This window comes from Cucurbita pepo, chromosome 3, assembly GCF_057944985.1.
Source record: "Cucurbita pepo subsp. pepo isolate OVF chromosome 3, ASM5794498v1, whole genome shotgun sequence".
Classification (NCBI taxonomy): Eukaryota; Viridiplantae; Streptophyta; class Magnoliopsida; order Cucurbitales; family Cucurbitaceae; genus Cucurbita; species Cucurbita pepo.
In genome coordinates this window covers 15872041-15898575 of record NC_141800.1, presented here as the reverse complement: position 1 = coordinate 15898575, position 26535 = coordinate 15872041, and the positions used below count along the sequence as shown (strand labels likewise).

Genomic DNA, 26535 nt, shown 5'->3' with positions numbered 1-26535 from the left:
AACGAACCACAAGTAGTATTTGTTAAAATTTTATTTTTGTAGTTTAAATAAGTCATATCGTAGAATTAATTTTTTTTTTTTTTTTTTTTTTTTTTTTTTTTTTTTTTTTTTTATCAAAAGTATTCATACGAACATAGCTAATATAAATATCATAAACTCTAAAACGCTGAAGGTTCAAATCACTAAACTTCCAGAAAAAAAAAATCTAAAAATGCACCAAAATGGATCCTAATCTAATTGATCAAATATTTACATATTTCATAACCTAATTGAAATTATAAGATAAAAAATGTCATTGTTGCTACAAAACAATATAGATATATAAGTATATAATTTACTCTCTTAACATGTCGCTCTCGTAGCTCAGTTGGTTAGAGCACCCGTTTAGTAAGCGGGAGGTCTTGAGTTCGACTCTCAACGAGAGCAAGTCTTTATCTGTTCATTTTTTTATCCTACCTTTTTATTATTATAGTTCCATTTGGTGAGGCCCAAGCCCACACGAATAAATTAGATTAATAATTGAGTTGGAGGGTAATGCATGGAATTATCACAAACACTCTCATGATTCATGAAGATTCCCCAAATCCCCTCTTGATGTTTGCAACTTAGAGGAGGAGAGTGCATGGCAACCCAATCATGCCTCTTCTCCTCAATTTCCTCAATTTCTTCCCTCATTTTTCTCTCGTATCATCCCACGTTGGTTGGAGAGTAAACCCGAATGCCAGCGAAGACGTTAGGTCTTGAAGGAGAGTGGATTGTGAGATCCCCACATTAGTTCAAGAGGAGATCGAACTATCTCACTATCTCAATTGGTACAAGATACTTTGGTGAAATCAAAACCAAACCCATGAGAGCTTATACTCGATATAAACTATCACATCAATGTAGAGGACCGTTATTCCTAACATATTTCTCATAAACAAGATAATAACAAAATAAGTACCAAAACTAGGAGCACTGACAAGACCCACAAGCCACGACCGGTAATAATGGAGGAAAAAGGTGAAAAGAGTTATAAATTTACCCCATGTGAATTATGGCCCACGTCCCAATAAAGATAAGACCTGAGTCATCTAGCTCACGTGGATTGAAGCTTTGCTAGTTCGAGTAAGACTACATATTTAATATCGATAGTCAAACCTATTCAGTCATTTAACTAGAACACAAGCTTTTGAGAATGAATTTGTGACCATATTCAAAATTTTGAACGTTGTCGCACTCGACGTCAACCTATTAGCTACACCACTAATATACTTTACAAAATTGTTATAACACAATTTACTCTAACGACCCGAAACGGTTGAAAATTTAAAGATATTGTTGAAACATTTTTATTCGGGATATTTTAAAAATTTTATTTAATGATAAGGTATATATGGATATGGATATGGATATGGATGAACCCAAGAAAGTCCCAAAAAGAAAAAAAAGCTCACGTTCACACGTAGGGTTCTTTTGTTGACGTGGGCTTTAAAGCACCTCCAGATCCCTCTCCAAATGGACGGCTGTGATGCAAAAAGAAAAGTACTAAATTGTCATTTTGCCCTTTTACTCGAATAAATAAATAAATGGCCCTTTTTTATATGATAATTGCATTTTGGGCCCGCCCAGATGCACCGACTTAAAAGTTTAATAGACACGACCGCGTTGTGGGCGCACGTGCCTTGGAAGTGGGCCTAACAGTGATGTAAGACGGCGGAGCCCAGCCCAAATAGTTCCACTTCGGCCCACTTTTCTTTTCCGTGTTATTGTGGGCCCCTATCTCACCGAATTAGATCGTCCCACGTGTCATCTTCAAATATTAATAATTTAATTGTAACATTCCATTAATTTTTTTAATTCCAACAAACTAAACTCATAATTTAATTAAATCATTATAATTATTTTTTATAAACCGATAATTCATTTTATTATATTACTATTTCTACATGTGGGACGATCAATAAACATATTCAGGTCTAATACGTTGTTGTACCTCGACGGATATTTCTCTTTCTAACCATACAATTATTCATCATACGATCCCGCGCAGTAACTGTGAGTCCTATTACACCTAAGACCAACTTCAATTCACTAAACTCAGGTTCATCTCGTGTGGTGATTGTGGACTCGTATAAGGATATTGAGTAGACGTTTGATGTATCAGACTCGACCCTATCTTTCAGAGAATGCATTCTCATCCGTGTCGCAACTGATTCGGTAAGCTAGGTGTCGGTTGAAAAAGATTCCGCTGAAGCAATGTGAAAAGAACGTTGCCACGTGGAAAATGCAAAGTGGGTAAATTTTGATATGAAGTAAGTGAAAAAGAGGATTTGGAATTTAGTCAAAGTTGCATTAGTTGCCACGTGGCAAAGTTGTCCTAATCACCTGAAATCCAACTAAAAGCACTGCACGCGGCTCCCACTTTCTTTAATACTCGCGCCCGCGCGTGGCCTTCTCTTCTCAAAAGCACAAATCTTCATTTTTTTAATTAAATTTTAAATTAAAATGGTAATTAATAAAACGTCTCTAATTTTTAAAATTTATATCATATTTTTTAACCAAAATTTATTAAATTAAATAAATAAATAATTTAAGGATTTATTTATTTAGAATTTAGAAAGTTTTATTGAACAAATTTTATTGTTAACTTTTAACATTTATTAATATAAAAATGGATTAAAAAAAAGTGTTTTTTTTATTTATTATTTATTTATATTTTCAAGAGATTATATGAATTACTGTTGCTTTTATCAATCATTTAGCATATTCCTAGGAACTTGAACTAATAATAATTAAAAAAATAATAATAATAATTACAAAAAATTACGTGGGTAACACTCTATAAACCCTAATTTATCTCGAAATTACGAGGATTAAAATCGAGAACGTAAGAATAAGAAACACGATCGAATTCATTTCAAGTTATTTTAGTAAGAATTGGGTCTAAAGACAATTGTATTATATTTTTACGAGCTAGAAAGTTTCGAGAGTTACGTAAGTCAAAGATAACAATAAACATGTCTCATTTTCTGTGGGGTCGAGTCAAAAAAAATAAGTGGAGGACGGAGCATATATTCTAATATCTGGAAACAGAAAAAAGATGAAAAAAAGAAATCAACTTGAGTATAATTCAACTAAATTTTGATTTCACTTAAACAACCATCACATCTGAACTCTAAACAATGACATGACATAACTATAAAAATATACAATTTTAATACTTTTAACGAAGACAGATTCTCTTTGAACGGATAAAATCGTAAAAGCGAGTTTGTTGGAGTTTATCTATATCATATGGTAGATAGATGTTGACTAAAGACGAAAAGAAGAAAGAATACTCTCATACGTCAAAGATGCTTCCTTTTAGGTGGCCATCGAAACTTGGAGATGACGCTTATCTTAATTGGGACGTTTATGATCGTTCTATTCTGATTGTAATTTTGCTCTCTCCGTAGCAGACACGTTTTAAAAACTTTGAAGGAAAATGTAACGAAAACCATATTTATTAGCCGTAGGCTCAAACAATATCTACTAACAGTAGACTTGAGCCGTGGGTTAACCTTGATCCCATGTGAGTGGAGGTGGGTCCATTCTCGGAGGGGTGACCCACTTTGAATAAAATATATTACAATAAACCAATGAACCACGAGCTCCTAAATAACAGAGAAATCGAGCACCAAGCAGGAACTGGGCTCTTCAACCGCTCTGCTCCAATCGCTCAGTGCTGTATATAAAAATTTCCGTTTCAAACGTCCATTTTCCTTATTCGATCTCTGATTTCGGCTAATTTCCCGAAGGGTGAAATGCAGGTATCTCGATTTTGGGTATTTGTATTGATTTCATTGGTTTAAGATTTGGGGTATTGAAGGGTAAATCTGAATCAAGTTGAGGGATCGATGTCTACGGCGAGTTCGAGCACTGTACGGAAAGCCGGCGAGGCTGTTCTCGACCAGTTTCCGGTCGGACTTCGTGTTCTTGTTGTGGATGATGATCCGACCTGTCTTATGATCTTGGAGAAGATGCTTCGTATTTGTCGCTATGATGGTAAAATTTCTCAATCCCAAGTGATATGATTGTTGTTTTTAGGTTATGGAACCTTTGAATCTGTGTTATTCACTTCGTTTCTGAAGTACGCATATGCGATATTGGTAGTTTGTTGGGTCTGCTGGTGAAATTACTGCCATTTCTGATATTGTTTGCTGCGGTTTCCTTGTTCCTTGAGTTTCAATTTGAGATTTGAGTGCCCTTTTGGTACTTAGGATTGGGATATAGTGTAATGACCCGATTCTACTTAGGTTGGAGAGGAGAATGAAGCATTCCTTGTAAGGGTGTGGAAACCTCTCCATAGTAGATGCGTTTTAGAATCGTGAGGCTGATGGCGATATGTAATGGGCTAAAGTGGACGATATCTGCAAGTGGTGGACTTGAGCTGTTACAAATGGTATTAGAGCCTGACACCGGGCGGTGTGGCAGCGAGGACGTTGGGCCTCTAAAAGGGGTGGATTGTGAGATCTCTCATCGGTTGGAGAGGGGAACGAAGCATTCCTTATAAGGGTGTGGAAACTTCTCCCTAGTAGATGTGGTTTAAAACCGTGAGGCTGACGGCGATATGTAACGGCCAAAGCGAATAATATCTGCTAACGGTGGGCTTGAGCTGATATAAATAGTATCAGAGCCAGACACTGGGCAATGCGGTAGCAAGGACGCTAGGCCTCTGGGAACGAAGCATTTCTTATAAGGGTGTGGAAACTTCTCCCTAGTAGATGCGGTTTAAAACCGTGAGGCTGACGGTGACACGTAACGGGCCAAAGCGGACAATATCTGCTAGCGGTGGGTTTGAGCTATTATAAATCGCATCAGAGGTCCAGTGTGCTAGCAAGGACGTTGGGCCCCTAAGGGGGGTGGATTGTGAGATCTCACATCAGTTGGAAAGGGGAATGAAGCATTCCTTATAAAAGTGTAGAAACTTCTCCCTAGTCGACGTGTTTTAAAACCGTGAGGCTGATGGCGATATGTAACGGGCCAAAGCGGACAATATTTACTAACGGTGGGCTTGAGCTGTTATAAATGGTATTAGAGCCAGACACTGAACGGTGTGCTAGCAAGAACGCTGGCCCCTAAGAGGGATGGATTGTGAGATCTCACATCGGTTGGAGAGGAGAACGAAACATTCCTTATAAGGGTGTGGAAACTTCTACCTAGTAGACGTGTTTTAAAACCGTGAGGCTGACAGCGATACGTAATAGGCCAAAGCAGATAATATCTGGTAGCGGTAGACTTGAGCTAATTTGCTCTAATTTTGACTTGTTTGTAGTAATCTTCTGAGTTGCCCATGTTTGGGTTAGGGAACATGTTTATCATTTGGTTGTCTGTCTTTTATCAGACACCAGAAGCTGTGTTATTAACGAACAAGTTGTCTGGTTTTTGAGTGTTTCAGTAACAAATTGTAGTCGAGCCGAGGATGCATTGTCTCTTCTCAGACGATACAAAAACGGGTTCGATATCGTTTTAAGCGATGTCCACATGCCAGACATGGATGGATTCAAACTTCTGGAATACATAGGATTAGAAATGGACTTGCCTGTAATCAGTAAGTTTTCAAATACTTAAGACTGAATGATGTAGCTTAGCTTGATCAACTGGTTCCTAACGAGCTGACTTATGTAGTGATGTCGGTGGATGATGGGAAAAACGTCGTCATGAAGGGAGTAACTCATGGTGCTTGTGACTATTTAATAAAACCTGTTCGAATTGAAGCGTTAAAGAACATATGGCAGCACGTTGTTCGTAAGCGGAAGAATGAATGGAAAGACTTGGAGCAATCGGGATGTGTCGATGATGTCGTCGATCGACAGCAGAAAACTAATGAAGATGCAGATTATTCATCGTCTGCTAATGAAGGGAGTTGGAAGAACTCAAAGAGGAGGAAGGAGGATGTAGAAGACGTCGAGGAGAGGGACGACTCATCGACCTTAAAGAAACCGAGGGTCGTTTGGTCCGTTGAGCTCCATCAACAGTTTATGGCTGCTGTTAATCAACTAGGAATTGATAGTATGGATTTTTCCCTCATCTTCTCTTGCATTCAATTAGTATCTGTTTTTGCTAACCTTTGTAAATTACAGAGGCTGTTCCGAAGAAGATACTCGAGTTGATGAATGTCCCTGGACTCACTAGAGAAAACGTTGCCAGCCACCTTCAGGTAAGGATCGCTGACCATCTCGTTCGTTTTCACGAGCGTTTATCTATAACTAAGCTGCACGTTTAATGTATAGAAATATCGTTTGTACCTGAGAAGAGTAAGTGGAATCACACAACACCAGAGTAATTTAAACAACACGTTCATGAGTGCTCAAGACGTGTTTGGCTCGTCGATGAACGGTCTTGATTTTCGAACTCTCGCTGCTGCTGGTCAGCTCCAGCCACAAAGCCTTGCTACACTTCAAGCAGCTGGATTCGGTAGGTCTACAGCGAAATCGAGCATGCCTATGCCTCTTGTAGATCAAAGGAACCACATTTTTAGCTTCGAAAATCCGAAGTTGAGATTCGGTGACGAGCAACAGCGACATTTGAATGGTAGTAAATCGATGAATCTACTTCATGGAATCCCGACAACGATGGAGCTGAAACAGCTTGCTAATCTGCAGCAATCGGCGCAATCTCATGGGAATATGACAATGCAAGTTAGTACACAAGGAAGCCAATCTAGCTCTCAACCACAAGCTAGAGCACAGATTCTCAAAGAAAGTACCTCAACGAGCGTAACGAGGCTTCCACCGACATCGCAGCAGCCAATTTTGCCGAATGGAACGGCCGGTGGAGGTTACAGTGTAGTTTCACCAGCCTCAACAATGTTAAATTTCCCCGAATTGCCTGGTAATAGTTTTCCTCTTCAAAGTACCCCAGGAATGTCGAGTGTCGTACCAAAGGGAAGATTCCCAGACGACGTTAACTCGAACATTAAACCATCGGAAGGTTTTGTGCCAAACTATGATATGTTCAGGGACCTGCATCCTCAGAAGCCCCATGATTGGGACTTGCAGCATGTCGGTGTGACGTTCGATACGTCTCAAGGTAGTCTCGACGTTCCACCCTCAGCTTTCGCTCACCAAGGGTATGCTGCCTCTAGCCAACAAAATGGACAAAACAGGAACGCATCTACTGCAGGCAAGGCCATGTTCTTGTTGGACGAACGAAGTGACAATGGGAACAAACAAAGTATGAGCCAACAACTCGACCCTCGTTTCGTCAATGGTTCAGTGAGAGTCAAAGCTGAAAGAGCTCCTGATACGAGCAGTCAAACCGACCTTTTCTCTGAACACTTCGGTCCAGAGGACCTAATGAATGCAGTTCTTAAGCAGGTTAGATCGCAGTACCGTCCTGGCATTCCTAAGACGAAACTCGGGAAGTTTAAGGTTGTTTTTATTAATGATGTGGTAAATGTTTTGTTTGACAGCAACAGGGAAGCATTGCAGCAGCTGAAAGTGAACTGGAATGGATGTTTCATCATAACACTCCTGTTTAGAATGTTGCTTTAGCTTGCAGGCAGACCATTTAGACAGATCATTGTATATGTGCAGATTCTTTCCACTGCTTCCTCGGAGAGACTAGCTCGAGTCGGCTATTACTGCCGTGTTCTTGACGCACGGAATCGAGATTTTTGATGCAGTTGCAGGTTTTCGAATCCCCTTTATGACTAACTTACTGAAATAACACGTTCGAAGCAAATGCAGTTCACTTCCATGTACATATTTGGTTAGCCTTCTGTGCTCGTAAAATTTTGAGATTGTCGTTGATACGTAGTTGCTATTGATCTTTGTCTTTCAGTTTCAGCCATTTTCTCGTCGTTTTTTAGGTATATAGGTTCGAGTTACATATACGATAGTGATTCTCGTGTTGAAAACTTGCTGCATAATAAGAAAGCAATGAGATTTGTGCACAAATATAGACTATCCAATATTTACCTCAACAAAGAACACAAACCTTACTGATAATATAACAAACACTACAACACGATGTTGAAAAAATGAATGAAAAAATGAACAGCAGCTACAACACGATGTGATCGATCCCCGTCTGGCTATTGCTGTATGAACAAGAACACGAATCCTAGCATTAGGATGCTCGGAATGAACCGAGCTAAGTTTCTTCGGCTGTCATTGGCAGGGAGTATTTTAGGAAGTAAGCATTCCTCCCCATTGAAGAACACCTTGGTGGGGAACCCATCTCCGGCGGCCATGTTAAGACCTTGTATGTTCTTCTTTGTGAATGAGATTACAGATTGCTGTTTTCCAGGTACGCGCGGATCCTTAGCTGGGTTCACTCCATCTGTTTCTCCGACGAGATAGTTTAGTCCGGGATGACCCTGCATGAAGATAGTACTGTTCGAACCATCCAATTCCAAGGTCGTTGCGTTGAACGAGTACATTGCCTGGAAGCCAGGTGCTGCTTTGTTCATCTGAACTGCAGCAAACCAATCTGCAAAGTTCACTTCGCCCCAGTTGAAGAGAGTGATCCTCGCACTCCATCCGTCTCTATAATCGGTATACAAATGCCAGTTGATACTAACACCGCAGTTATCAGAACAAGGCATCGGGTTCAGAACCGGGAAATGTTTAAGACCAGCCCAAGCAACAGCCATAGCAGTCCTATTCTCAAAAGGAACAAGAAGAGCTTCAGCTGGGAGTAGCATTGCAGGGGAGGTAGCATTACATGTACGAGCAGAGTTAACCGAACATCCACAAGCACACGTTCTGCACGGGATGACAGATTCATTGTAGTACGACGAAAACGAAACACAGCACTTTGGGATGTCCTTCTTTACATGTGTAATATTGCAAACAATCTGCCAACTAGCCACCGCAGTCGAATTCAACAGTAAACCGCTCGAGTCAGGGAATTCGCTAGGACTTACTCTCACTGGCTGACCACATTTATATGTCGGGTTAAGAACGCCACTAATCTGCCAATTTTGAGGTGGTATAATCTGAGATCTATTAAGATCTGGTGGCATTTTGAACACTTGCATCTGAAATGCAGAAATCGACTTGCTCGGGTCCATATGCGATGGCAAGATCGTCCCATTTCGACAGCAGAACGGGATCAACCCGAGAGTGGTGTCGTTAGCCTTAGTTGGAGGTAAATCAACAATGGTAGGCCTTCTTTTACAACTTAATACATTGAAAAAGTCTAAATCCTTATAATAAGTGCCTTGTCTACCAAAAATGCATTCAGTAGAATCAACAACAGAAGGATAAGCACCTTTCATTGAATAGATAAACTCATCCCTCATCCAATCCCAGCTCAATTTCCAATAATCAAGACGACCAAGAGGATTGTGGTTAGAAATTGTGACTTGTGCCCAGTAACTTGAATCATATGTTCTTGTCACATCATACATGATCGTTAGATCGCCATTTTGAGGAGCTAAGAACTCTTCACTGGTTGTGATGTTTGTTTTAACGCGTGGATCGGGTGAGCAACAGACGTGCATTTCACTCTTTCCTGATATTTTGTGAAATGAAATTCAAAGTTGCAGGCAGAATCAAAAGAAGAAGAAAGCTTCCAAAACCCTCAAGAAATGAAAATCCCACCAAGAGCTAATCGAACTCCCAATCATAAACAAACTCAATGTGAAACTAAGCAGATACCCAGATTGTAAAATTTAGCAACTACTCAAGAACTGATAAGAAACTACGAAAATCACTGGAATCTAGACGGCATGGGGCGTGGGGTACCTAGTGTTAGAAATTACGACTCTCCATGATAGTAGGATATTGTTCATTTTGAGTATAAGCTCTCTCCTCAATAATATGATATTGTCCACTTTGAGCATAACGTACCAATGAAGATGTATTCCTTACTTATAGATTCATGATCATTCCCTTAATTAATTAGCCAATGTGGGAGTCCCCCAGCCTCACATGAGTCCTATGGAGCCCTCGAATAAAGTACACCATTGGTTCAAAACTTGAGTCACTTTTGACTGCACTCTCGAGGTCCCAACTTCTTTGTTAGACATTAGAGAATTCTATTGGCATGGCTAAGTTAAGGGAAGGATATGATATCATGTTAGAAATCACGACTCTCCACAATAATATGATATTGTCTACTTCTAGCATAAGCTCTCATGACTATACTTTAGTTTCCTAAAAGACTTCACATTAATAGACATATATCTCTTACTTATAAACTCATGATCACAGCTAAAACGAGTAGAATCTGGCTAGAAATAGCAGAAATAAGGGATAAATCAGCAGAAACCAGAGATGCAGGGGGGAGTACCTTGTAGAATTGGCTTAGTGCAGAGATATCCATCATTGGCAAGAGATATGTTGGAAGGCATCGGATTATTGGGAGGGGCAACCCCAAATTGGGTCCCAAGTAACTTGACTTGGACCTGCATCTGAGTGAAATCCCCAGCAGTTTCAATGGCCGTCTTCAAGTTGCTCATCGGAAAACCAGCAAAGACGGTCCCATTACCAACGTTACCAGGGATAGAATTACCATCGGCGAGGACGGCGCCGGAGGCCGAAACCAAGAACTCATCGTGTTGAAACCCTACATAAACCTTCCAAGACTTGAGCTCCTGAAGACCGTTGTTGAGAATCGAGAGAGTGGACTCGAATCGGTACGGCTGCCGTGCCAGAACAGTGAGATTTGGAGGAAGCTTGGCTCCTTGGTTGAAACTGTAGGACAAGAAAATGCCATTGCAAGAATCGGCGGCGGGAGGCAGAGCTTTCTCAGTTGGCTGCGAAATCGAAAATGGTATGGTCGTTAAGATGATTAAGAAGATCAGATCGGCGATGGCGACGGCGACGGCGACGGCCATGATTTTGAGCTTCTGGGGTTCTGTGGATTTGAAAATAATGGCGGTTTCTGAGCTGTTCAAAAGGAACGAACTAGTGGGGACCACTGTCCGTTGAAAACAGTCTTTTTCTTGTGTTCTTTTCGGTTATTTAAAAAAAAAAAAAAAAAATGAATCACCTTTCAATTGAACAATTTAAGAACCCTAAATTGGAGTCCACCTTTTGATTAGGATATTACAAATATACCCTTTTCGACGTTTCGCTCGTTCAATTGCTTCTTTATTTGTGGTGACGTCCACCGAACAGTTCTTAGGCTTCTCTTCGGTCACATTGCTTTCTATATGCAGCTACAACAAAAATTACAACATCCTTCACTAAACCATATGTCGAGATTGCAATCAAAATCAACAACTATTAAATACAATGAACTAACTGTTATCTGTTATTAGTGATTCGCTAAGTGGTCTCTGATAGTGAGGTTGCAACAATTTGTTTCTGACAATAGGTAACAGTGGTTGTATAAAATGGACCTTATCAGTTAACGATGGATGATGGCAACAGTTGTCAATGATGGTTTCAACCGTGGTGGTAATGTGCAGCTATAAGTGAAGGTAACGAGAGGGTATTTTAGTCATTTTATTTTATCATGAAATTTTAAAAGGGTTTTCAACTAAACACTCAAAAATATTTTTTTTAGAATATGAATTCAATTACTTAATCAAAATAATTTATTTTAAAAAATAAATAAAACAATTTTAGGGACTTATGATGATGGTACACCAAGGCCCAAATTGATTTGGGCTCACAGCCCAATCAGAAAAACGTTCTATTATGTGTCGGGGAGTCGTGTTCGTGAGGATCTTTGGTGGTACGAAAGGTACCATTGTTTGGAGGTACGACACGTACCATTGTTTATGAAATATTTTAAATAAAAATTTTAATACGTCAGTCACAACCTTATTTTTACTAGAAAAAAAGATAGGATCGTTTAAAGGTCGGTCAAAAATATATATTTAGCAGACAACCAAACCAAAACTCGAACATAAACTTCCACCCGAGAAACCAAATAATTATTTTTGAACGTTTTAAACCGTTACAAATTTTAAAATAAAAAATATAAATGGTTCCTTTTTAATTCAATGGTTGGTGCCAAATTGTCCCTTTAGGAGCGTAGTTGAGTTGGTGAGTTGGGACCTAACGTGTCCTTTTTTGTCATTTCACTTTCAAATAATTTCTTTAACTTGTGTTAGGACAAATTATAATGACAAAAGAAAAGACATTAATAACTGTTTGTTAATGACTTTATTTTCTTATTTTTAATGATTTTTTTTTTTGGTTAAAATTTTATTTATTTAATCTTATTTTAAAAAAATATTTTTATAATTTTTGTCAAATTTCAAACCAATTTAAATTTTGAAAACACTTTAAATAAAGGTTTTTTTTTTCTTTTTTACAAAATAAGAAAATTAATTTTATATATTAATTGCTGTTGTTATTTATATCAACGAATAATTTAAACTACATTTACCTCGGTAAAAAAAGCTAGTTATAATTAAAAATTAATGTCGGTAATAACACAAAGAGAATGAGTAAAGCTAAAGGTTCTTTTTTTTTATTCACATCATTGAACTCAAATTATGCGAGAAAAAAAGTTACCAACTTTTTGTGGACAGAGAATGAGTTTTTTGACCACGAACATCAAATTATTATCCAAAGAAACTCGTTCTTCGTAATAAAATATTATTATTGTACTAATAAAAAAATTATTCGATTATTATTGATAGATAGCCTTTTTTTTTTTCTTTTCTTTTAATTTAAAATAATTTAGTGGCATAATCTAAATTATATATTTGAATGATTTTTAATTTGTATTTATTTATTTATTTTGTGAAAAAGAAAAATATTTTAAAGTGAAAGCACTTAAAAAGTACTTTTATAAGTATTTTTAGAATTTTAAATTTTATATTAAAGTAGAGCATTTGCTATATTTATGAAACAAACACGTGGACATTAATAATTACCCTTCCTATTTTCACTTAAATCAAATTCATTATTAAAAAATTATTTTTTAAAATTCCATTTTAACATATTTATTTTGTTTCGTGTATTTTTAAATTTAATTTTCAAAATTAAATAAAAAATTTGACACGGAGGATTGAAGCCCACGTGGCAGTTGCGTCTTCGTTACGTCTAGTAATGTGAAATAATAATAATAATAATAATAATAATAATGCCAAATGAAGCCAATCGGGCACCCAACCCTACACCGTCACTTTGTTTAATTCCACTCCATTTTTTACTATTTCCACTCCCATTTTTTACTATTTCCACTCTTTTTTTTTTTTTTTTTACTTTCACACGCTTTCCCTTTCGCTACATTATCCCACGTGTAAAACTCCCACCTCTTAAAATCATTTCTTATTTTAAATCATTTTTTAATTCATTAAAATATTATTTTATTAAAAATAATAATAGTAAAAATATTATAATATACATAGTTCAAATTACTATAAAAAATGTTAAATTAATTATAATATTGAAGTTTGGACTAAATTTATTATTTATAAAAATTAATCAATTTAAATCAATACAATAATTTAATTTAATAAAAAACAAAAATTTAAAATTGAATAAATATTAATTGGTTGGATTTTATTTTATATAATAAAAAAAAAATTGAGAGCAAAAAGGATAGATTCCGTTCAGTTCAGCCTTCCACTCCACCTTAACTAAATACGGCTATTAAAACGTGTCGGCTACGGTCCTTTTACTTTCACTTATTTTAAATTTAACCCCTCAATTTCATCTTAATTCATAATCAACCCCATAAAAATAATAAAATAATCTCCACTGTTCCCAAAAACCACTTAGCTTCACTAAATATCACTTCTCTTCTTCAGTTTCCCTAAAAAATAAAAATCCAATTCCGATTCCGATTCCGATTCTCTCTCTCCCCCGACAATGGAAACTGCCATTTCTCTGAAACTTTTCATCTCTCTCACGGCGGTTCTCCTCAGTTTTCCGGCAGGATTTTCGTCGCTTCCGACGGCCGACCGCCGCACTCTTGCCGGCGCTAAATACCAAATCGAATGCACAATGTGCTCTGCTTGTGACAATCCCTGCGGCCAGTATCTGTCTCCACCACCTCCTCCGCCGTCTCCTCCTCCAGCCATCAACTGCCCACCACCACCTTCTCCCCCCAGCTCCGGTACCTACTATTACTCTCCTCCGCCTCCTCCATCTCAACCCACTTACACATACTCCTCCCCGCCGCCGCCGCCTGGCAACTACGGACCGAGCGGGTATTACCAACCGCCTCCGTACAGTAATTACCCGGCCCCCCCACCGCCGAACCCGATTGTGCCGTATTTCCCATTCTATTTTCACACTCCGCCACCGGGCTCCGCCGCTGCCGGCCGTTTGACGAACTCTTGGGCTTGCTCTGTTCTTACTGTTCCTCTGTTTTTGTTCTTACTTGCTTTGTTTTAAATGCAAATAACAGAGCACAGAAAGTTGCAATAATGGCGGATTTTGCAGATCTAGGAAATTGATGGAGCAAAAAACGGGAGAGATTGAACAAAAGGGGTTTCGATCTTCAAGAATTTGCGGTAATGAACAAAAATCGCCCAGAATCTCCTCCTTTCTAACTCCATTGTTATTTGAATCGATTTGTAAATCTGCTCAAAATATATAAATTATATGTGTTTTTACTTGTATTCTTAATTCAATTCGTCCAAGGAACAACAAAAACAAAAACAAAAACATAATTGTATGTATCAAATCTCTTGTTGTTCATGTTTGTCCTTTCAATTAGTGTTCAACAACTGAATAATATATTCTTTTTCTCTGATGTTCTTCATTTGTTCATCAATGGCGGATCTGGGTCCATTTATTTCAGTCTGTAAATGGTCGACATTAACGAAAAGCATAAGTTTAGTAGCTGGAATTCTTGTTTCTCACACTGATTTAGCTCCTTTTACAACATTATTATTCACAAATGTCGTGTTCTTTATATTTTAACAAACCCTTGAATCATGGTCTAACATGTTTTTGTTTGTTTCATTTTCTAGAACAAAAATTCAAACATGTTTGACTAGCTTCTAAATCGCTCATGTTCTTGTGTTTTGTTTAATTAATTTACATATAACCGTCATTACTATTGAGTTATGTTCATATTAGCTACGAAAATATTAGTTTCATGTTCATGGCGTTACCTCGAGACATTCCCAAGTGATTTGTTAGGTTACTCTAGCTAATTCGTTTCGTTCCTATATAGTTCCACGTGGCTTTAAACTTCTATCGAGATGGTTATTTCGATACATCTCTTTGGGATCTGTTCTCTTTTGATCGTATCTCGTAACTCTTTCGTAGTCGTGTTTGTATATATATTGAAATATTTGATTGAAAAAAATAGAAGAAAATCGAACCGACGAGAATCTTGAAAGATCCATCTTTTGGGTAAAAAGCAAATCAACGGTCTTTATTTTTCCAATTAATAATTACAGAATTCTTTGAAAATTATTTTAGAAAAATTAAAAACTTTTTAATGGCATTACTGAGCTGTCACGAACACAAATAAATAAATAAATAAATAAATATTTATTTATTTTATTATAATTCATAGTTGCATGTGCAAGTGCAACCATAAAGCCAAACGCCTTCTTTTTTGTATGAAAAAGGGTCCATTCTAAAAAAGTTGCACCTTTTTTTGTCGATTTGCGTTCCGATGATCAAACTTAATCTGAACCGTTGGATTAATTTTACCTTAATTCACTCACTAATTTTAATTAATGATATTTAGTTTTTAAAAATAGCTCCCGGATTTGTCTAAATTCTATAAAATTGCATATTAAATATATATTTTATAATAATTATAATATATTTTTTTGGATAATTTCTTATACAAAAATCTATCCTAAAATTTAAAATAAACTAAATTAATTTTAAAAAATACTATTAAAACTTTATGCTTTATTTAAATAATATTTTATATTTTAAAGTTAAATATTCATTAATATATTTAAACTTTTTTAAAACTTTTTAAAAAAATTTGAAAAATACCCTATTTTAAATAAACTTTCAAAACTAATATTAAAATATATATATATATTTTTTTTTAAAAAGATAAAGGATGATTTATTAGGTGCATTTAAGGTATTAATGTTAATTTAAAAATTGTGGATATTTTTTAAACATGGTAATAACTTCGAGTATTTTTTAAATATTTTTTAAATAAAATAATATATATTTCCGTCCCTATATTAGATATTTTTCAGACTTTTTGAAAATTTATGAGTGATATTAAAATTTCTAAAAATCGAAAAAATAAATAAAGTTTAAAATGTATTTTTATTGTTTAAATTTTAAAATAAAATAGGATGAAATTGTAAAAAGAAGAAAAAACAGATTTGGAAGGGCATTTAATGTAATTGTAAATATGGAAGGGACAAGGACAAGGCGTGGGGACAGGATTTGCTGGATCGCACGCACTGTGATGTGTGGTGCACCTTTTTTTAAAATGGGTATCCAATGAGTTTTTTTTTTTTTTTTTTTTTTTTTAAATCAATTTTCCAACAAATACAAAGGGTAGTTTCGGTATTTACGCTACAAATCTCATGCAAACGTCAGCATCTCCGTCCAGTGTGACAGCTGGCAATGCCTCTGGAAAGCCCTTCCCACTACCATTTGTCCGTCTCACCTCCTCTTTTAAATAAATAATTTGTTGTTTTTTTTGGGTAAAAAAATCTATTCATTTTTTTAAAAAATTTAATTTATATTTTTAAAAAATTCCCGCTAGATCTTTTTTGCTACGACTTGAACGTAAAATCACCGCTTCTGTTATTTCAATTCATCCTCTCATGTCGGCTCTTCGTCACCTATTAGATCGGTACATGAGTTGAGTTTAGAATGTCGTGAGACAGTTCGGTCCTTAACTAATATAGTCGTTAGAGCATTGCGAATACCTTTATCTAGTACAAGAGAAGAGAGAAGTTGTGAGATCGAGTTTACGAAGCGAATGAGAGGCTGTTAAACCGATAGGTAGAGGGACGCTTGTCTCTCAGTTTCACTAAAAGATGACAAAGGAACGAGCATTTTCGAAAATGAGAAAAAAAATGCTCGTTACCAAATTCAATACCAAGCGTTTCATCAACTATTTCAAAAGTGGTTTTTGTGTGGGATACATTGTTCGTTATTTCTTTAGAAAATGATAGCTCATGCAACATTTACGAGTACCCATTATCAAATAAATTTGATCATTGTAAGCCCATGCCTTATCAATTCAATATGATATTTTATGGCCTCGTTGAAGCTCTGGAGGAGTCCGCTTTGGTTCGTTACGTATTGTCGCCATAAACAGCCTCACAATCCACCCCCTTTGAAGGTCCAGTGTCCTCGTTCACACACCACTCGGTGTTCGACTCTGATACCATTTATAACAACTCAAGCCTACCACTAATAGATATTGTCCGTTTTTGCCGTTACGTATTACCGTCTCATAATGTGACCATGTCGCAGGAAAATACTAGAGGACACAGATGTCGAATCTGAATTCTAAATATGGGACATGGGTCGATACAAAACGAGATTACGAACAATTATTGTTAATGAAAATTACCCTTTTTTTTTTTTCTTTTTAAGTTTAATAAATAAAAAGTTGAAAAGGACAGTTATCCTAATGATAAGTTTCTTGGAGCAAAATGATTGGATGCAAAAAATCCATCCCCTTCTTCTCCACCCCATGCATCACTGCCACATAAGTTATGGATAACAATTCTCTTATTTCTTCTCTATTTTCTTTGTCCCAAATTATTTTTCTTAATTATTAATTATGATCGGTTATTATTTAACTCCCGAACGTACGCTACGTTCCCACCTCAGTTAGAGAGAAGAACGAAATATTATTTATAACGGTGTGAAAATCTCTCCCTAACAGACACGTTTCAAAACTGTGTCCGATAGAAATGTGTAACAGATGACAGACAATAGCAATATGTTACAAATGATATTAGAGACAGACACAGAGCAGTGTACCAACATAGAAACATGTCTGTAACAAACACAACATTTAATTTTCATCGAATCCAAATATGAAAATGATATCTTCAAATCCTTTTCTTAAAGGATTTGAAATCCCAAATATAAAATTTCTCAAAACGGACAACCGTTCCCTCTCAATTGTATTAATTTGTTGACTTTCGGATGTAAACCGAACAACAAAATAAAACAATATATATGCTTTAATCACCAAATGTTAGAGCTTCAAATTCCCTATTCACTTCATTATTTTCAGCTGTTTAATACCACAATCATACAAAGAACAATAAATGAACACCAAAAACACACAAACTTAGGAGTTACCAAAAAAATGTTTCAAACAAAGATTTGATTCAAATTTGAGACAAGAATCTGCAATGACAATGTTCAACAAAATTCATTATCCAGCTCGTCCAACACAGCTACATTACTCAATACTCTCCAACATCCAAAATGGCAATGGTTAGTTAATACAACAAAAAAGGAAGAGATCTAAGAGGAGGAGGAGGAACAATAATGAACTAAGATGATTTCACTCAATTTTTGGGAAAGATTTGAACAAAATGGATGGAGAAGATACACTTTCTGGGTCAGATTTTGCTGTTTTTTTGTTTGTGTTCTTATTGCTCTGTCAATGGCGGCGGGTTCAAGCATAAACTGAGCCATAAGACAGAGCCATCAAAAGCACAGCCGCTTGTTCTTCTTCACCTAACTTCTTACGTTGCCTCTCAACACTGGATCTCTGCATCAAAACCTCTCTACCCAAAGCCAATAGTCTCTGTTTCAAGCTATCTCTTAGCTTACTATGGCTAATGTTATTACTACTGCTTTTCTTGCTCTTCTTATCCTCAACAACCCCTCGATTCAACCCTAAAATTGCCCTCCTCTTCTTCCTACTTCTGATCCCACACGCATTGCAAAGAGACTGACAAATCACAGAGATGTAAACAGATATCAGAGATTTGGATCAACGAAGAAGATATGTTCATTAGAGTTCAGATCAATCAATCAATGAATCAATGAATCAATGAATCAATGAATCAATCAATCAATCAATCAAATCACCTTTGGACCAGCCGGGCCGCCTCGCCATAAAGGGGTTTTCGAAGTGCCACAGTCCGCACACGTCTTCTTGTTCTGCTCGTTCACTATACTCTCCTCCGACGAAACCCCGCCGGAGTTTTTGCCGGATATGTCCTCCGATTCCGATCCCTGCATCATTAGAACCACCGATCAGAAACCAGAGGGAAAAACCTCAAAATCAGAAGGAATCGAGAAAAACAGAGGCTAATACTCACTCTATCACTCGGATCCATCATTAGTCACCTGTTTAGAGAGATCTAAGAGAAACCCAGATTCAAAAAACCCAAAACTCGAAGTGGGTAGTGAGTGAAACGATCAGAAACCACAGAATCAAATGATGGGTGAGTATCTGAAGAAACCCCTCGATCAAGAACAGAGGAAAACAGGGGAAGCGAGATCGAAGAACAGAGAGGGGATGAATGAAGAACGGATCAAACCCAGAAAGTGAAATCAATGGAGGAAACAAAGGGGGGGAAACGGATAAGGGAGAGGGAGAAATAGATAAGATTAGAGCGAGAGAGAGCGTGGAGAACAGAGAGAAAAAAAGGGGTTGGTTCAGAATAGCGAGGGAAAACGAAAGATTGATAGGAAAATGCAGAGGGAAAGAAGGAGGGAAAGAATTTGAGAGAAGAAAGAGAGGATCAAATAGGAATCGAACCGACACAAATGCACTGGCCGCAACCGGATCTGAAAATCCCATCTTAAATATAAACAACCAACACAGAGAAGGCGAGCTACAGAAACCCTAGCTACCTCTCTCTGCTGTTTTTTCTAAATGACGAAAATACCCCTGCCCGAAAAAAAATAAAAATAAAAATAACCCTTCTCCCCGCCAAAATGTGCCCCTAAATCAACAAAAAGGGCGCCACTCCCATTTTTGCATTTGTATTATTTATTATTTTCCAATATTTTTAAATTTTATAATTAAATAATATATATATATATATATATATATATAAGTTTAATGGCTAAATTTGAAAAAAAAAAAAACTAATTTTTTAAAAAGGGGAGAGGCTAAATTAATATAAATAATTATTAAATGTTATATAAATTTAGCCTTTAATTAATTAATTAATTAATTAATGGAAGTTAAAGAAAGAAAGAACGGTGTTGATATAGAAGTTGAATAGTTACTTTTCATCTCCACCGTCTGATTTGTGATTAGTCAACGCGGGCCCACCTTTTGGTGTTTGAATTTGGCGGCAACTTTGTATTTTCAGTATTAAAATAAAATAAATAAATAATAAATTGTGTTTTTCTTTTTGGGGGAAAATATGTGAATGAAATAACACCACTCGATAAAGTGGTTATGTTATGACCAAGTTGCTTACTTACAACCACAATTTCAACCAAATTAGATTATGTTATCTCTAATTAATAAGAATCACCCGATTATGATCCATTAATCTTACTCGTAAAGCACGTAAGCTCGATAGAGTTATCTCTTTGAATGTCGATATCATTTTGAATGTCGGAGTTTAAAAGTTATGAAATTAAAGTTGCAAATTCGAGCATAACATAGCTTAATAGATAAGACGTTTTTAGCTCACTTGAAAAGATATAGGTTTGAGGTTTTAACTCACGTGAAGAATCCATATTTAAGGGCGGGTTGGGGGACGAGTTTAGGGAATTCTTTCCCTTTACAGTTTCTGGGATGGGGAGACTTGTCCACGGGTGGGGTAGGGACGTATATGTAAAAAAGTGGAGACGGGTGAGACGGGTGAGACGGGACAGGAAATACGATCCTCATCCCCGACCCCATTTATCAAAAATAAGGAATCTCGCAAAATTTAAAGAATACTTTCTTAGTGACAAAGGAATGATTCCCCGTCTTGTTAATACTTTTAATCAGTGACGGATTCAAACATTGGGTTGAATTTTCCAAAATTACCCTCAAGACTTCGATAAATTCCAATTATGCCACTAAACTTTAATTTATTTTTCCTATAATTTTTTAAGTTTATAAATTGTTAAAGAAAAAAAGAATTATTCGTTAAAATAAATAAATGAAAAATTGACACAAAAACTTATATGTAAAAATTATATGACATATATGTGTCGACACGGGCTTGACCCACTAGGAGCGTATGCGATCGAATCATTTGCAACCTGGGGCTACAAAATTGGGAACGACAACAAACGAAATAGACCAAGTAGCGATACTTATAGAAGAGTTACTCTGACGATAAACCGGTGTAAGATTCGGCAAATCTCCCTCCTCTGTCGTCTCCAATACTTTTCCATTCAAAAGCACCGTGGGACTCTTAAGCAGACCGTTACTTGGAGTCAAATGGTATTCTTCTCGTTGTGCTCCCAAATCCGATACTTTACTTCCACCTTTCGAGATCTGTTTCATTCGACTCGTCTTCTCAGCCAAACTCACATTAGTGTGGTTTTCAATTTCGATTATGAAGTCAGTTTGATTGCTCATATTAATGAAAAGCACGGTTATACCCGTCTATAATAAGATCATAAATTCAAATAAGTTACAATATGTATTCATTTTAATATTCAAAATGTTGAAAAAGACGACCGTTTTAAATAGGGTTTCTTACTCTTTCTCTCGAGCAATGAGCATAAGCTCGCAAATAAGAAGAGACGTTATTGTCAACCTTGAGAACACCTGGACCCATGAGACGGTGAAAGAGAAGTGCACTAATACAACAAACAAAATGCTAAATTCAATGAGAATCGTTACTAAACGGGTTTAAGAGATAGTTAATGGTCTGGTCTGCCTTACCCGTAGTAATCAGGTGAAGGGGTTAAAGTTTCAGGTCGAAGAACACCATAATGTCCACCGACTAAAGTTTGTCTGCAGTATACCTTAGTATTGTACAAAGCAGCCATCCCGAGTTGATCTATGTACCTATAATTTCATACCCAAGTTGTTATTAAAAAAAAAAACTCGAATGAAAGAAAGGGGAGAAAATACTAATTACCAGAAACCATCGACAAATGTATTAGAAACATAGGGACTGCCACCGCCATAGGCTCCACCAGCTTCTCCGACCCAAGCAACCGTCCAAGGGGCATGATTTTGAACAACATTCTCGAGCTTTTGGAATGTACTTGATTCCCGACTAAGATAGGAAGTATCCAAAAACTTATGAATTATCTCAGTGTCATTCCCTGCAAAATCAAGTTTAATTTCCCAATGTTCGAGCTATAGTTTATGAACATGAATCGTGTAACGAGGTTAATAGAATAGTCGACGAACCTGCACCCATATTGTATACATGATGAGTGAGAACATCAACAACGTTCGGACCTGTTTCGTTAACAAAGTCTTCATACCAGGAGGCATCAAAAAATGCACCAGGTGCTACGATCGAAGGTTTTTGTCGAGAGTTTTTGTACAAACGATCAATGATTTCTCGAAGCTTGATCGAACCTTTTGCATATTGTGTAGCGGTAATACTTGCCCCGATACTATTATAACCGCCCAATTCATTGCCTGTCAAGAGAATTAACTTAACCAAGAGAATTAATTACTCTGTAGTAAGTATTATTCAACTTACCGAACTCCCATGAATCGATTTGATAATTCTTTTCGATCGTGTATTGAATAAGTGCCTCTGTGTTACTATAGTTCCAATCTCCTTCCCATTGCTTTCCCATCGTGTTATTCCTTCCCAACATCGCGTTTAAACCAAAAGTTACAATCGCCCTGTGTAAAGAGGATAAATCGTGGTTGGACTACTGACCCGAACAACAAAAATAAGTACAACCCGAAAAGGACAAAGCAAAGAACGATACCCAGTCTTGTTGAAAAACCGGTTCAATTCATCCCATCTTTCCATATACAAACATCCCTCGGTAATTAGAAACAGTGAAATGTTGCTCCTTTCAAATGGATGACAACGACCCTTGAAGCTCCCGACATCGTAAATCAATTTGTCTTGCAAAGTACCTCCTAATCTAATCCTTAGAGTCCCGAAAGCTTCCACAGCTTTAGTAAGTATAGGAAGAGACAAGTTCTGAAAACGAACCAGAGAATATTACAAGAGAAAGCTATGTTTCATGTGATTCTTGTTAATGGGTATCCAAAATTCTCACCAAAACGAGCATCGATGCATTGCCATCCCAAACACAAGGTGTTTGAGGGCACTCGTTAAAAGGCCAAACGTCCAAAGTCATACAAACGTAATTCTCATCTGTTTTTGCTACTGGTGTGTTTCCATCAACCACAATTCTCCCCCACGTAACCTCTCGAGCTAGAACAGTGAGAACGGGAACAAGCAAAAACACCAAAAGAAATTGGCTGACTTCCATCGTTGAATCAAAGTCGTGCCGAAAAAGAAACTGACACAAACGAACCAATCGATTAGATATCAACAACAAGTAAAGATTCCCGAAGCCTAAGAACCCTCAAAAGATTATTATTAGAAAGAAACGGAAAGAGTGGTGAAAACAATTCGAGGAATTAGGGTTCATATATGCTTCAATTCTCCACCGTAACGTAACGTAACGTAATGGGTCGTTTGGTTTGAGAGATTATTTGCACGTGCTTTTTGCCAAAATTTACTACAAAGTGTGGGTTTTCTTAAATTATTGTTTTTACAAATATGGTTAAATAATAATACATTAAAACTAATTTACCATAATAGTATTAATATATTAAATTATTCTATTATTATAAATTAATATAAATAAGTATGGTTATATTTATTTGGTAACATATATTAACAATATAAATTATTAAGTTAAAAAAATTTAATTAAAAAATATTATTTGATGATTTAAAATTAATTAATTATATAAAATAAATACAAAAATGGGAATTAAAAAATTCATAAAAGAAAAAAAAAATTAAGGAGAGAGTTTGCAGGAAGCGGCGGTGTGGAGAAGCAACGACAAGGGAGCCTCTTGTTGGTGGCTTTGTATGATTACAGGGTCCTCTCTCCCGACCGGCGGCATTGTCCGCAGCGGCGGCGTCCGCGGCGGTGAATTGTGGATATGGTAACTTGCCACCACCTCTCTTCTCACGTTTTCTTGCTCTTCAAACATTATCTGTGCACGCGCCGCCGTCACGTACAGCCCGGCGGCGAGGAACACCGTCGCCAATTCAAAAACTCCGGCGGCTGAAAATAAACCTTCTTTGATCGCCAAACAGCTCTGTTTTGGAGTCCACCAGTTCTTTAGATGGCCAGATTCCACAAACAATCCAATTAACAACAAAATTTCTCCCACGCCAAAACTTATCCTAATCGTGTTGAAATCGTTGTCAGATTCAAAATTTAAAATTTTTAAGTCGGTAATGATTCGAGCTCGGGTTTTGATATCATGTTAAATCACTATCAGATTTAGTATTTAGATGTGAGATTCCACATTGGTTAGGGAGGAAAACGAAACACCGTGTGTAAACCTCAAGGGAAGCTCGTAGGGAAAGGCAAAAGAGGACAATATGTGGTGGGCCTGATCAATTACAAATGGTATTAGAGCCAGACATTAGACATTGTGACCGCAAAGAGGCTGAGCCCTGAAAGGGAAAGTCCAAAGAGGACAATATTTACTACCGGTGGGCTTGGGCGGTTACAAATGGTATCAGAAGAGCCAGGTTCCAGACATTGTGACCACAAAGAGGCTGAGCCCTGAAACGGAAAGTCCAAAGAGGATAATATTTACTACCGGTGGGCTTGGGCTGTTACAAATGGTATCAGAAGAGCCAGGTTCCAAGTGATGTGCCAGCAAGGAGGCTATTCCCCGAACGGGTAGACATGAGGCGGGTGTGCCAGTAAGGATGCTAGGCTTTGAATGGGATGAATTTGGTGGAGTCCCATATCGATTGAAGAAAGGAACGAGTACCAGTCAGGACTCTGAGCCATGAAGGGAGGTAGATTGTGAGATCCCACATTGGTTGAGGAGGAGAACGAAACCTCCTTTATAAGAGTGTGAAAACTTTCCCCAATCAAACACGATTTACTTTTAAGGGAAGCCCAAAGAGAACAATATCAACTAGCAGTGGGTATGGGCCGTTACATCAGAGCTCCAGTTTTGATATCACATTATATCACGGGATCGAACTCGAAAACTACTTTAACGAACAAAACTAAGAACCCATATGAGTAAATGGAAAATGTGGGGCTTACCATGTTGAAACGAAGAAGAAAGCACCTTGAAAGGTTAGAAATTTGGAAATGGCGAAAGAAGGATCCAAAGCAATGAGAGCAGGCGGCGGCGACTTACTCACTGCAATCAACACATACAAATGTTGCACCACCATCATCACCGCCATCCCGAGAAACGCGCTCGCCGTGCACAGCAGCGGCGTCTTCCCGCTGCCGCTATACGAGCATCTCTTTTCTCCGACCTTATTATTTTCATCTATATCCATCCATATCACCTATGAAGATAAATTGTTGAGAATGCAAACAACGTCACGAGTAGAACATATATCGAACAATTTACAACAACTAAGGATTATATGTACGAAGTTGACCGGTTGGAATCCTCACGGCGAAGCACGTTTCTACTCTATAATAATCACGAACCTAGCTAGACTTAAAACACAACAATATGAACCCCATGTTTTTAAGATTGTTTAAAACATTCAAAATTAAGCTCGAAGTAGACAACATCACATCGAAAACGAGATATCGTCGAACGGGTTGGCAAGTTTATGAGTGGAGTTAGCAATGAGGTAGGTCATAATGTTTATCACAAACTTAACTAGACTTAAAACAGGATAACATACCTTCATCTAACACGAATGGACATCATGTCTCCGAGATTGTTTACACCATTCAAAATTAAGCTCAAACGAGATATCATCAAAAGGGTTGACAAATTTAGCATTTAAACGAGCGGAGTTAGCAATGAGAGGTCATAATGTTTCTACTTTATAAACAATCACAAACTTAACTAGACTCAAAATACGATGACATCCAACACATGGACACCAGGTCATCTTTCCACATCATTTAAACCATTCAAAATTTCAAAAAACGAGATACCGTCAAAAGGGTCGAGAGTTTTAGTACCCGAGAACGAGTGGACTCGGCAATTAGGCAAAGAACGAAGCAACACGAGCCACAAAAGATGGTCAAAACCATGAGAAAAGTGCCCATTTTGGTGCCCAATTGAGAGCTCCTTGGACATGGAAGAAGATCCTGATGAGTGACAGCCATAGTTTTTGTTACTCAGAGATGAATGATTGATCGGTTTCCATTTGTTTAGGTCACCAAAATGGGAGCCGTGTTGTTGAAGAACAGAGAAAGAACACAAGAACACGCACAGAATTGCTTCCACCAAAGGTTGCTTAAAGCCTATAACATTCTCCAACGATTCCTAAAGTATAAGCTTTGTAGATCTTTTTTGCTTAAATTTTTTTAAAAAATAGTGTTTTGGGGAAACGAACGATCCTAGGTATGTATGTTTACCAATTTTGTCCCGAGCGATCGAAGGTGAAAGCGGGAAAAAGACGACAAAACCCTTTTTCCATCGTCCTCATTCGATCATGCTTGCTAAAGAAATAGAAGAATAAGCTAGGGGAGGGACCCCTAAGCTCGCGAGATCCGTTGAGGCAGAGACTAGCGCGATGGGCTCTGTTGCTCAAACGGAAGAACGCGTCAGATAATGCTCAACTGGCAATCGTCTAGATGGTCTCAGGATTGTCTGAAGACTTTAGAGA

General features: G+C 37.3%; 6 protein-coding genes and 1 non-coding gene across 8 annotated transcripts; 3 read left to right on the top strand and 4 right to left on the bottom strand.

The window, feature by feature from the left end:
* Positions 1-352: 352 nt before the first annotated feature.
* On the top strand, positions 353-426 carry TRNAT-AGU (transfer RNA threonine (anticodon AGU)). Its single transcript has one exon. It is a non-coding gene; the product is annotated as a tRNA-Thr (tRNA).
* Positions 427-3630: 3204 nt separating this feature from the next.
* LOC111791089 (two-component response regulator ARR2) lies at positions 3631-7922 on the top strand. Its single transcript, XM_023672292.2, has 7 exons — positions 3631-3791; positions 3868-4026; positions 5420-5572; positions 5650-6033; positions 6105-6181; positions 6255-7340; positions 7436-7922. The coding sequence occupies exons 2-7, from the start codon at positions 3879-3881 to the stop codon at positions 7502-7504; spliced, it is 1917 nt and encodes a 638-aa protein (XP_023528060.2). The 5' UTR covers positions 3631-3791; positions 3868-3878; the 3' UTR covers positions 7505-7922.
* LOC111791088 (COBRA-like protein 7) lies at positions 7591-10825 on the bottom strand. Of its 2 annotated transcripts, XR_015420391.1 has the most exons (3): positions 10264-10825; positions 7963-9483; positions 7591-7886 (listed from the first exon to the last, which is right to left on the bottom strand). XR_015420391.1 is itself a non-coding variant. In XM_023672290.2 (2 exons), the coding sequence occupies exons 1-2, from the start codon at positions 10808-10810 to the stop codon at positions 8060-8062; spliced, it is 1971 nt and encodes a 656-aa protein (XP_023528058.2). In that variant the 5' UTR covers positions 10811-10825; the 3' UTR covers positions 7935-8059. The 2 variants fall into 2 exon arrangements, 1 of the variants encoding a protein (XP_023528058.2); XM_023672290.2 differs by lacking the exon at positions 7591-7886 and having other exon boundaries at positions 7935-9483.
* Positions 10826-13631: 2806 nt separating this feature from the next.
* Positions 13632-14637, top strand: LOC111789705 (uncharacterized). The gene has a single exon (XM_023670371.2). The coding sequence runs from the start codon at positions 13749-13751 to the stop codon at positions 14274-14276; it is 528 nt and encodes a 175-aa protein (XP_023526139.2). The 5' UTR covers positions 13632-13748; the 3' UTR covers positions 14277-14637.
* Positions 14638-18195: 3558 nt separating this feature from the next.
* Positions 18196-19599, bottom strand: LOC111791877 (GATA transcription factor 15). The gene is made up of 3 exons (XM_023673378.2): positions 19121-19599; positions 18888-19034; positions 18196-18747 (listed from the first exon to the last, which is right to left on the bottom strand). Exons 1-3 carry the CDS (start codon positions 19139-19141, stop codon positions 18469-18471), a joined length of 447 nt encoding a protein of 148 aa, XP_023529146.1. The 5' UTR covers positions 19142-19599; the 3' UTR covers positions 18196-18468.
* Positions 19600-20921: 1322 nt separating this feature from the next.
* On the bottom strand, positions 20922-23285 carry LOC111791689 (heparanase-like protein 1). The gene is made up of 8 exons (XM_023673140.2): positions 22962-23285; positions 22662-22882; positions 22424-22572; positions 22123-22359; positions 21845-22034; positions 21646-21771; positions 21461-21560; positions 20922-21363 (listed from the first exon to the last, which is right to left on the bottom strand). Exons 1-8 carry the CDS (start codon positions 23175-23177, stop codon positions 21004-21006), a joined length of 1599 nt encoding a protein of 532 aa, XP_023528908.2. The 5' UTR covers positions 23178-23285; the 3' UTR covers positions 20922-21003.
* Positions 23286-23705: 420 nt separating this feature from the next.
* Positions 23706-26109, bottom strand: LOC111790284 (uncharacterized). The gene is made up of 3 exons (XM_023671148.2): positions 25886-26109; positions 24995-25248; positions 23706-24108 (listed from the first exon to the last, which is right to left on the bottom strand). Exons 1-3 carry the CDS (start codon positions 26030-26032, stop codon positions 23715-23717), a joined length of 795 nt encoding a protein of 264 aa, XP_023526916.2. The 5' UTR covers positions 26033-26109; the 3' UTR covers positions 23706-23714.
* Between the last annotated feature and the right edge of the window lie 426 nt (positions 26110-26535).

What these genes read in the sequence shown, in the direction of transcription:
- LOC111791089 (XM_023672292.2), top strand. Translation starts at nt 3,879, where the DNA reads ATGTCTACGGCGAGTTCGAGCACTGTACGGAAAGCCGGCGAGGCTGTT. An exon ending in AATGGACTTGCCTGTAATCA is followed by an intron (nt 5,573 to 5,649) that starts GTAAGTTTTCAA and finishes TGACTTATGTAG; the next exon opens with TGATGTCGGTGGATGATGGG. An exon ending in TAATCAACTAGGAATTGATA is followed by an intron (nt 6,034 to 6,104) that starts GTATGGATTTTT and finishes TGTAAATTACAG; the next exon opens with AGGCTGTTCCGAAGAAGATA.
- LOC111791088 (XM_023672290.2), bottom strand. Translation starts at nt 10,810, where the DNA reads ATGGCCGTCGCCGTCGCCGTCGCCATCGCCGATCTGATCTTCTTAATC. An exon ending in CACTAAGCCAATTCTACAAG is followed by an intron (nt 9,484 to 10,263) that starts GTACTCCCCCCT and finishes ACAAAATATCAG; the next exon opens with GAAAGAGTGAAATGCACGTC.
- LOC111789705 (XM_023670371.2), top strand. Translation starts at nt 13,749, where the DNA reads ATGGAAACTGCCATTTCTCTGAAACTTTTCATCTCTCTCACGGCGGTT.
- LOC111791877 (XM_023673378.2), bottom strand. Translation starts at nt 19,141, where the DNA reads ATGATGGATCCGAGTGATAGA. An exon ending in TGATGGATCCGAGTGATAGA is followed by an intron (nt 19,035 to 19,120) that starts GTGAGTATTAGC and finishes CTAATGATGCAG; the next exon opens with GGATCGGAATCGGAGGACAT. An exon ending in GCGGCCCGGCTGGTCCAAAG is followed by an intron (nt 18,748 to 18,887) that starts GTGATTTGATTG and finishes GTGATTTGTCAG; the next exon opens with TCTCTTTGCAATGCGTGTGG.
- LOC111791689 (XM_023673140.2), bottom strand. Translation starts at nt 23,177, where the DNA reads ATGGAAGTCAGCCAATTTCTTTTGGTGTTTTTGCTTGTTCCCGTTCTC. An exon ending in ATGCATCGATGCTCGTTTTG is followed by an intron (nt 22,883 to 22,961) that starts GTGAGAATTTTG and finishes GTTCGTTTTCAG; the next exon opens with AACTTGTCTCTTCCTATACT. An exon ending in CTCATTGCTCGAGAGAAAGA is followed by an intron (nt 21,364 to 21,460) that starts GTAAGAAACCCT and finishes ATCTTATTATAG; the next exon opens with ACGGGTATAACCGTGCTTTT.
- LOC111790284 (XM_023671148.2), bottom strand. Translation starts at nt 26,032, where the DNA reads ATGGCTGTCACTCATCAGGATCTTCTTCCATGTCCAAGGAGCTCTCAA. An exon ending in CCGAGTCCACTCGTTCTCGG is followed by an intron (nt 25,249 to 25,885) that starts GTACTAAAACTC and finishes TTATCTTCATAG; the next exon opens with GTGATATGGATGGATATAGA. An exon ending in TTCTTCTTCGTTTCAACATG is followed by an intron (nt 24,109 to 24,994) that starts GTAAGCCCCACA and finishes CAACACGATTAG; the next exon opens with GATAAGTTTTGGCGTGGGAG.